Genomic DNA, 11,250 nt, shown 5'->3' on the forward strand with positions numbered 1-11,250 from the left:
TTCTCCTGCCCGCCCCACACATCCCTCCAAATCCCTGACCCGTTCATCCTGCCAGTCCGAGAGAAGGTACTGTAAGTGACCACAGTCATAATAATACAGAAAGACAAAGAGGTGGGTGACCAGTGGTACATTCATACATGAGAAAGTCATGGTTCCAAAAGTCACCCGACCCAATCGACATTAGAGAGTGCTGAAGACGCCTGTGCTGGCCAGGCTGTGATAAATGCTTTGTTTAGAAACATGAATAAGACAGAACACATTCCACCTGAAAATATACACCTCACCAAACCCACCCAGAACACCCCCCTGCACACACCCCACCCTCCCATTAAAACAGGCTATGATTATACTTGTCATTATAATGTGATATTAAAGCTATGGTTTTTATATCACATTGCTGTGAATCTACACTGGGTCTGAAAATATCAACACATATAACATTACATTTCCCATATGCCCATATTTATTTTTATCTGTTTCCCTTTCTTTTCTGCACAGGCCGGGTCACTTTTCTCCTCTCCAGCTCTATAGTTTTGCTGTTCTACTCGTTACAGTTGGAACTGGTCCAGGTAGTATAGAATTCCAATTAAAATGCAAGCTTGGCCACTTCCAATTCTTGGTTTGACGATGGGATAGCAATGTGAGAAAAAAATCCAATTTTTGTGCATTCAGGCCTATCGCTTAATGCATCCTGCCATGATTGGATGATAGGAATTGCACTGGAATGACAAGTTTAATCATAGCCGCGGCTACATCTACCCCATCAGTGGCCAAGAGTCAATCAACAAATAAAAAGGACCCCCCTGATATGAGTGCAGAGACATTTCTCTTGTGTTTTTCAGCTGAGAGGTGCTGTTCCACCCAAGATGGGGGTCAGAGATGAAGAGCAGTTTCCCAGACAGCTCAAGACCCAACCCTCTCAGCCAGGGCTGGAAACTGTGTCCGTAGCTGGCCCATGGAGGGGGCAGGCAGGGGGGGGTCGGGAAGGGGGGTTGGTCGTATAGAGGTGGAGGTGGGAGAGGCGGGGGGTGGGGGGGTGGGGGGGGTTGGTCGTATAGAGGTGGAGGTGGGAGAGGCGGGGGGGGAGGAGGGAATACGGAGACGGAGACAGAGGGCTTCCCTGAGGGGTGGTGGATTTAGAGGGACAGCCAGCCCAGCCCAGCGACCCTGGGTGGGAGCTCCAGGAGGAGGGGAAGAGGGGTCACAGCCAGGAGAAGAGTCCCAGGAGCAGTGAGGCCAGAACAGCTAACAGGGTCATGGACCCTGGCCTCCAGCTTGGACCTCCATCAGTCAGGAAGGGCTCCGGAGAATCATATCCCGACCCATCTGAAACGAAAAGAAGAGAGAAACGACAAAACATCTGAACTGAGAGGACAGACACACAGACAGATACAAAGACAAGACAATCTAAAACAAAGTGAATGGAGAAGGGAGTGGATTTATAGAAAGACAAAGGGTGAACAAGTGGAACAATTATGGGTGGGGGGGGATGTGTAAATTGAGCGACAAGGCACAAAACTCTCACCCTTCAAAAGCCAAGGAAAGGCAAGGAAAAGACGGCAGAGAGGTATGAGAAGAGGAAAGAGGGAGGAGGAGAAGACGACAGCAACTGAGCTCTGCAGGGGGTTTAACCAACCTAATTACAGTTTAATCACAGATACTCCGAATCTGGAGCAGCTGACACACACACACACACACTCTCTCTCTCTCTCTCTCTCTCTCTCTCTCTCTCTCTCACACGTGCAACCGCTCATAGCTCACTCTAGTGACAATATTTCACAGATGAGATGGAAGTTGCAATGTCAGACACAGATTACGTTAACAGCACAAAAAAGCAGAATCTCAAAGATGAGCTGCAGCAATGACAGAATAAAAGAATGTATGTTGTTTCAGTAATTATGGAGGAGGAGAGAATTTCCTTCCCCCTTAGCGAAAGATGGAATGATCTGAGTCTGGAAAGCTGCGAAGGCCGATTCTCATCCTTTTTCGAAGATCTTCAAAGCTGTGTCATTATCTAAGGAGATGTGTTACTACCCAGGTTTGATTCTTTAGTCAGGCTTAGGTAGAAAACTCATGAGGTAGAATCCGCCTTTGAAAAAGACGTACAGGTAAATTATCAAGATAACGCAAGTCCAGTGAAATGCCTGCCGCAATCTGCTCCCGGTGTATGTCAATCTTTTGAGTTATTTTAAACGGCACTATCATAGGCCAACATGGTGCATTTGTGTGAGCACTGCGTCCTGTCTGCACCGATCTATGAGGGAGCTATTTTCAACAGAGTATATCTTATCAGGCTGCATGCTCTTTGGAAAAAAGGTATTATGTGGCGAGCAAGTCATGCTTCATCTTTTACCACAAGGCTGATGCATAAGGAGAATTTTATTAAGAATTATGAAGTGTCTATTATTAGATTAGACTTCTACAGTATTTGCGATGGGTTTATTATTAGATTGCTCTCTTGTTTCTTATGAGCAAATCTAGCCAGTAGAGTGATGTGAAGGCTTGGTAACATTTTTAGAGAGCACTTTCAGCTGGCTCTGTTCTCTTTTTACAAGGACAGAAGGTCTCCCTCACACCCAGGGTGATGTGATGTGATTTGATGTGAAGTGTGTATGCCACTTTGTGCTTGTGTGCATGCGCCTGTGCACACTTGTGTGTGCTTCTATGTGTGAAGAATCCTGGTCAGAATGTGTGTGTGTGTGTGTGTGTGTGTGTGTGTGTGTGTTTTCAGGGTGTGTAAAGGTGTTAAAGTGTTGCCTGGCTGGCCTGTGAATCAGAGCAGAGAGTGTTGCCGGGGCATTCTATCAGACTCCTTATTCCCCCCCTAATTTTACTTTGATAGCCAATCTGGACCTTTGCGTGTGTGTGGTAATGTGTGTGAGAGTGTGTGTAGAGTGTGACTTACCTGGAGGTCTGACATACACCTTCAGCTTTAGACATGCTCGCCCCACATGGTTTGGGTGAGGAGACGCTGTAAAAAGCACAGAGGTTAAAAGAGGAGATTAGTATCTGATAACATTTAATAAACGTTAATGTTTCAGAGTGCTATAAAGCCTTATTATTAGGTGCTGGTTGGACTGGGTCTTCAGTAGGAATGAATATAGGTCAGATTTTGGGCTTGAGATAGGATAACCAGAAAGTATTATAAGTAAAATATTGGTTTTGGGCTTTTCATGGTATTTGTTTACAATAAGAAAATATAGAATAACACCAGCTAAATGCCTTTATCCATTCAGTTGATGTTTTAATTTAGTGGCGCCTGTTCTCAAAACTAATTTAGAATTATGCAAATTACCAAATACCAGCTGACACAGTGAACCTGGGGCTTTCAGGGCTGGATCCTCACACCGGAAAGACACCAAACCTCAATTTAACCCTAATTATTTTAAAACATATTTATGGGATGGCAGTGAGAAAAACTGACGATACATAATAAGGTAATAACACAGATACAGCGGAAATGATTATACTGCAGACTTTGTTCACTGGAGGATGGCTTTTGCCAGAAACAAGTATGTCTGTGGGCTTTAATGCTGGCTTCTTTTTACATGAATATGCAGATTTTTGTACACATTTCTTGTTCACTTACAGCAACGTAAAACCCTACATTACTGCAATTAGCTTGAAACAAAAACGTAAATCAAGGGTATGCATTATAAAAAAAAGGAACATATTTTTTTTAATGTAAGTTAACACTCATTTCTTATGATTTGACATGAACGTAGTCATTAATGCAGCCTATTTCTTTCTTGATGACATGTATTCCTTCAAGCAGTTGGAGAATTTTGTTATGTTATGCCCTTTTAAGTTGTATTTTAAGCCATGCTCCCAAGCTTGTGAGCTCCCGTTAACATACTGAGCACTTCAGGCAATGTAAACAAGTCTGAGAGGGATCAGCCCGCACACTGGGATTCAGTCACACTCACATTCATACCTAAGGGAAATACTAGCTCTCGAATCGACCTGACTTGAATGTCTTGGAACAGGGAAGGAAATCCATGTAAATTCCCCCACAGACGCAGGTCCTTCTTGCTGCGAGGTGACAGAGTGTTAACCACTGAGCCACCGTGCTGCACTGGCTGAATGCCAAAAACATATGAGAAAAACCTTTTAAAGTTACTGTGATACAAACTTCAAAGTAAAGTAAATTAAATTGAATCTGGGTTTTTAGTCCCACCTCGCTCTGATGTGAAATAGAGCTGGAGACCTTAAAGCAGATGGTGACCAACTCTCTGACCGCTCGAGCATGCAGACGTGCACACACACACACACACGAGGATGAGCAAAAGTGCACACACGCTGGTGCTTGCAGAAGTGTGCGTGGAGACCTATTGGCCTTCTCCCTTGAGGAAGTCCGCATAGCCAAAGCCCAGAGCGACCCTGGAGAGGACCATCATCAAGATCCACAGCGCACAGGAAATAAATCTGACCCTTCCTCTGCCCTCTCCTCCCTCTCTTTCTGCCCACAACTCCTCCCTCCATCCATCCTTCTCTCTGCCCTTCACCTCTTTTACCCTTTCATGCCTTCCCTGTAGCCCACTTCCTTTGCCTCAAATTTCTTCAAATCATCCACCTAACCTCCTTACAGTGCCCAGTAAGTGGTCCCCTATAAAGCCCACCAGCTTTGTATCAGGCTTTCTCTCCTGTTGTGTGTCTTTGTTTAGGGGTTCCCTACTGAGTCAATGACAAATGGCAACATTTTGGGGAGAAACGGCTAGAAGTGGAAAAACACATATCACCCCCCCACATACACACACACACACACACACTGCCCTTTTCTCCGTGCCCTCCACATTTTTTCACTTTTGTCATTTTTTAAAAGTCTTATCGGCTCGCCCAGCACCTCCGTTTCCCAGCACATCCACAAGCCAACATCTCCTGAAAACCCCATTGAAAATCACTCAACCTCATCAGATGGCAGCTGGGAGAAGTAAGGGGTGGAGCAGACCTGTCAACATGTCAACCACATGACAAATACACACACCAACATGCACACATGTGCTCACACTCACACAGGTCTGGCCACAAATCACTATCAAAGATCAATGTTTTTTACTACGTGGAGTATCTGCAGAGAGGAATCACACACACACACACACACACACACACACACACACAGGTCAGTATTGAAGTGGAACGAAGGCATTTTCACATTTTTAAACTAACCAGCACCGATGACTGTGTGTGTGTGTGTGTGTGTGTGTGTGTGTGTGTGTGTGTGTGTGTGTGTGTGTGTGTGTGTGTGCACACGTGAGAGACAAAAACGTGTGTGGTTGTCAGTCAAGATGATGGACATGGCCTTTCACGGACTCACAATCGCTTGACAACTGACCCCACAACCAGCCCTCCCCCTACAATACATACACACACACACACACACACACACACACACACACACACACACACACACACACACACACTCCAATCTTGTGGAATACACATTCCCCTCAGGGGTCCCAGAAACACAATACTAGAGTCAGCAACTATACAACTCTGGAGGGGCCCTGTCCATCCTTACATGAAACTGAAAACAAAAGAGTGTGTGTTTGTGTGTGTGTGCCGACTGGGAAAAGTGCAGTAGGACATCGGGTGGCTGTTATCTTCGCCTCTTTAGCTCTCTGACTCTCGCCTGCTGTGTCTTTCTGACAGTGTAGACAGCAGACTGGGGCAAAGAAATATTTGCAGATACTCAGTGCTCATTATTAAAAGTTACTCTTATAAACAAATAGTGTTGGAGGAAACATTACTTTCATCTTATCTTTCACAGTAATTTAGTAGTGTAGCACATTAGTTTTCAGTTATTGCATACATTATAAAATCGTGGTACTGCATTAGAAATAAAATCTAAACACAGTAATTTAATTTAAACCTGTTTTCAATATCTGTGAAGCTATCTTTTTTATTATATATTTTTTTGCCTCCACTGTCTGAACAAGGAGAATATCACTGTCAGGTCAGAATCTGTCCAAGGGCAAAAAACTCCATCAAGAAATATGTTGCACTTGCATGCCGACCTGAAACTGATGGCAGGAGACCCTCATCCCATTACGGGTCATGGTGAGAATGTATCATCACCTACTAAAAAGGTTAAGGTCAATTTTCAGCCGGCTGTGCAGCGGCAACAAATGGAGAAATGAAGAGACCGGTGCCGGGTTTGGGTAGTGGCAGAAATGCTGCTATAGAATCATTGTCCATGTGAAAATTCTGAACAAGATACCAATGACAGGTCAGGTTTAGTATGACTTTCAGAGAGTAACACAAAAGTAAACTAAGTAAAGGTCTGATGAGATAACTCTGCTAATTGGTTATCAAGTAAAGTCACCAGATGCCAAAAGTCCAATTCATCTAAGAAAGCGTTGCTTGGTTTGCACACTTAAACTGGTCACCATATGGCAGCTGGAGACGGTCCTTAAAGGTCCAATGTGTAGGAATTTCTCCCATCTAGCGTTGAGATCATATATCGCAATCAAGTCTCTCGCACCACGCAGTTCAAAGTACGTATTACAGCTACGGTAGCCTTCACGCTTCAAAAAGCCGGTCTCTTGCTCTTTTCAATATCCTTTTTCTTTTTCTGGGCGAAGAAGAAGACTCCTGTTCCTGAAATTTGGATTTTGAATACGTGTGGTCCTCCATGTTTCCTTTAGCAGCATTAGCAGCACCTGTGAGTTTATCATTTGACAGCAAAAACGCGAAAGGCGGAGCAGTATGTTCTGTATGTCCCTTACCGGCTAACGTATTTCAAGATGGCGCATGAATATGGAGCGTCTACTCCAGTTCATGTGAATGCAAATGTGAAATTTCAAGCCAAAAGGAATAGACTTGGAATTGATGGTGGTGATAAATATTCATGAAAAAGGACAAGTTTGTGAACGGGCAACACAGATTTTGATAATGAACAACTAAACACGTTGCACACTGGACCTTTAACAGACAAATGACAGAATAAATAGTTTGTTCAAACGCTGAAAACAACCTACAGTATACGTACATATTTCTGACAAGTTGTTTGTGATTGTGTGAATTAAGACTGTCCTCTCTCAGAGGAATCATTTTCTTTTTCCCATCATGTTTGTTCATTGTTTGGACATTGACAGCATAGCTTTTGAAAGTCAATTTAATTTAGCTTTTATGTGATTACCAACTGATATGCACTAAACAGTCCGGATGCGGTAAATCTATCCCACCCATCTGGCACACGGAGCAGATGAAAACAATGTTTAAGAGTAATTTTAAGCTACTATTTGTCCCATGCCTGGTGGGAGAATGAAAGCTTTTTAACTTGGTTCAGAAAAGCAGTCTCTCAGGGGGTTAGGCCCATCTGTGATACTAATACATCACTTGTTGAAGTGAGGAGAAACATCAATACAGCTAATATAAAAATGATTACAAACTACGCCTAGTGACATTTTTACCAATTTGCTGAGCACATCACTTATGATCTCGACAGACGCAGAGAGGTACATCAAGAAAAGAAAGAGAGTGAGAGAGTAGGGGGAGCGAGTGAGAGATGGAAGGTGTATTTATGCGCGCCTGTGGGTGTGCGAGCGACATGGTGGGCTGTGTTTGAGAACTCTCTCAATCAACTTCCGTTGATTGCGTATTTACATATCGTTTAGGAATGCATATTGAACAGAAGCGTGGCTAACATGCAAACACAGACGTGCACATGTTTCAATGCACGCGACAAACAGACAAACACTCTTTACCTACAAACACTCTTAACCTCCACACACACACACACACACACACACACACACACACACACACACACACACACACACACACACACACACACACACAATCTCACACAGAAACACACACTGCCTAGCTGATAACCCACAGATGTAGTAGTACTCGTGTCCAGGCCTGAACTCAAAGCCCAGGGAGAAGGGAGTGAAGAGCTGGAACTTCTCTGAGAAGCGCAGGGGTCCGTCAGGACCGCTGGGACGGTTGCACTCCCAGCGCTTGAAGCCACGCATCCTGTGCTGGCAGGAAGTGTAGCCCTCGTGGTTGACCATAAACAGGATGTAGCGCTCCATGCGCCCATGGGACGGAGGACCCTCGTAGTAAGGACAGTAGATGTCCAGATAGTCATTAATGTTCACTGCCACCCTGTACTCTCCGTGCCAGAACCTGCAAGACACAGAGGAAACAATGGATTAAATTGACTTCATGAATAAAAAAAATTACAAACGGGCTCCGGAATATGCACAGAATCAGTGCGCAAGGGGGGGAGAACCCTATACATCTTCTACAATACTATGAATATTTACTACCTATATTGGATTTCCGTATGATTGCACAGCCTAAAGGAAACTGAGGTGACTGTCCAATTAGTTAAGTCATGCTGTGTACCGTAATTACATTAAATTGTATGATCGCTGTCAGGTCATTTCTTTGTGTGCACATCTTCACAGGAAGATCTGAGGTCGAATCAACTACAAAACAACAACCCTTCGAGACGCCACACGTTGCTCAAGGACTCTTCCAACAAAAGCTTTCTGATAGAGGGTCTTTAAACAACCTGAGTCATGGCAGTTTGTAGCAAAAACATCCTAGAGGGTGTTTACTATTTAATAAACAAGAGAAGGTTAGAAAAATCAATAATTCACCCCGCATGTTGACACAATTTGCATGTTGACACAATTTACAAAAAGGCCCAACAGCACATGTGTCTCCTCAGAAGGCTTAAAGGATTTGAAATGAGACAGGACATTCTATCCAGAGTATACCAGTCACTGATAGAGTCTGTCATCGCTTTCAACATCACGTCTTGGTACAGCTTCCTACCAAACAAATGCAAGAGAACGCTGGCTAGGATAGCCAGGCAAGCCGTTAAGATCATAGGCATTCCACAAAAACAGCCATCTGATCTTTATATACAAGCAGTGGAAAGAAAATCCAACTTCATCATCCAGGATGCCTCCCACCCCCTCCACCAAAGCTTTGAGTTATTACCATCAGGAAGAAGAGTGCCTCTGGCTAAAAAGTCATTATATTATTCCCAGTGCAATACATATACAAAACTCATGCTACTGACACATCACACACACTCTGCCTTCAATCAAAAGAAAATGTTCTAACATGTCAACATATTAGACAATAAAGCTTTTTGAATCTTGGATCTTGAATCTTAATTACCCCTCTGGTTATGGCAAAAGTTTGCATAGCAACCAATTTATTTTAATAAAACTTGCCAAGCTATGCTTCATGGGAATTATAAGCATGTTTGGAACACTTTTTTTTTTTCCTTTCACTTGAATGAGCCTTTTTTCATATGATACTCAAGAGAAGTAGGTCATGTGATGGTAGAGAGCACACATTATTATCCCAACCCCTAAAGCAGTGTATAGAGTCTGTGGTGAATGCCCACTTAGTTCCGTACACATGCGAATCACTGAGGGTAGCATGATCAATAGAAGTGGGTCAGAGGTTGCTGAAGAAGAAGTATTATACACACATTGTAGAGGGTGCCCTTGCTATGTTCATCCTTCGGGCATGGAATCAAAGAGTTTGTGAAATAATGGCAGGTAACATATGGAAATACATAAGATGGTGCTTGAACTCAGTTGGCGACTCCCCAATCTCTTTTCAACAGTCTCTGCAAGGCAGTTAGAGTATATTAAAAACATATGGCATTTTTCCCTACATTATACAGGCCCTATTTATGTTTATATGTTGATGCCAATGTCGCTTATATGGGAACTGAACTTCTGTTTACAATCCCAAAGTCACTGGAGTGAAACAGTCTCTCTTAAAGGATAAGACTGCTGATATTCTATATTTTTGTTATTGTCAACAGATGCCATTAAAGGGCTAAAACCAACAATATGTAGTCTGTCTCTACATATTTATGACTTCCCCATCTTGTCTGTGGCTCTCGCATTTGTTCAGAAGACAAACCTTTAAAAACGAATACATACCTTTATCTTTAAAAAAGCTAAATACGTTTTATTTCCAGCTGTGGATTAGTACACACTTGGTGCTAAAGTAAGTGTTTATGGCAGCAGGATTGTGAGATCAATTCAAAAACATACAACAGTGCCCAGGTTTATAGTTATGAAGGAAGATGTCACCCAGTGCAAGGGCATGGCTCGTTTATGTGGGTTTAATATTTTCATTATATGTTATTCTATGGCACAAAGGAATATGCTTCTGTATATCTGCCATCAGGCTACACAGACAATACTTATTAGAATCAACATGGGATTTATTAACAATAAGAAAAATGTAGAATACTGTAATACCCAAGTGGAGAATCCCCAATATGAAATGTATGGTATCTATTAGCAAAACGTTCCTAAAGCTGAAACTGACCAATCAATATTTCACATGTAGTGCTGTAACATGACTAAAAAATGTTTTAAAATACATAGCTTTGTTTAATGCATAATTCAGCTTCATATCGGCACCCTTCGATGAGAAAATACAATACATCAGTGTTTTTTTTGTATTTGATATTTCAGATATATTTTATTTACTAGCACCCCATAAATAATATGTCCCAAGGCTATGACTTGAGAATCTTTTTTTTTTTTTAACTTAACTTTTACTGCATCTTTAACAACCCACAGTCATTTAAAATTCAAGTTTCACTTTGAGACATTCTTCAGTAATCCATCGACCATTTCAAATGGCTGTTTAAAATTCCTAAGTGGGATATGGTAGTGTAATCTCTTTGTGGGCATGTGCACGTCTGCGTCTGTAGCGGCTGCTTCTTCTTCTTCTTCTGTCATTAACATCATCACCATGGCTACGGTCAATTTCATGTCGAATGTACCACGTCAAATACATTTTTTTAAAACCAGCTGCAGCATGTTATCAAATCTTGTTTCTTGAAGCTCAGTAAATTTGAGACGCAGGAAAATGTCTTCAATCAAATGAGCGTAAACAAAGCCAGTTGTTAGTCAAGCTCGACTTCTCAGACGCACACACAAACACACAAACAAACACACTAACACACACTGAGCTTTTTAAACAAATTCATCATTTTCCCCCCCCCCTCACCTTGGCAGTAATTGATTGCCTGGAATGAAGACATTTTGGTCTAAACACTTTTGGTTAGTGGGTTATTTAGCTTTGGGACAAATTATCCCTATAATGGCAGTCCTACCCTTCTCCCAGAGGGCAAATCAGGAAGTGAGTTAGATGTGAAATGAGCGCCTTCATGCTTCGGTGCCCTATCAGAGCAAGTTTTGCAGGTTCTAAAGGGATCCTTGAACAGATCATTTAGAGGCATTGATCCACTGG

At 42.6% G+C, this 11,250-nt stretch overlaps 1 protein-coding gene across 1 annotated transcript in view; it reads right to left on the reverse strand.

Moving 5' to 3' along the window:
- Positions 1 to 1,099: 1,099 nt before the first annotated feature.
- efna2a (ephrin-A2a) overlaps positions 1,100 to 11,250 on the reverse strand; it is a 77,680-nt gene continuing 67,529 nt past the window's right edge. The window contains exons 2-4 of the mRNA XM_078277422.1: positions 7,841 to 8,133; positions 2,906 to 2,971; positions 1,100 to 1,326 (exon numbers count right to left, since the gene is read on the reverse strand). Of these exons, the coding sequence (XP_078133548.1) occupies positions 1,202 to 1,326; positions 2,906 to 2,971; positions 7,841 to 8,133 (484 nt within the window). The 3' untranslated portion in view covers positions 1,100 to 1,201. The remainder of the gene's footprint in view (positions 1,327 to 2,905; positions 2,972 to 7,840; positions 8,134 to 11,250) is intronic.

This window comes from Sander vitreus, chromosome 20 (assembly GCF_031162955.1).
Source record: "Sander vitreus isolate 19-12246 chromosome 20, sanVit1, whole genome shotgun sequence".
NCBI lineage: Eukaryota > Metazoa > Chordata > Actinopteri > Perciformes > Percidae > Sander > Sander vitreus.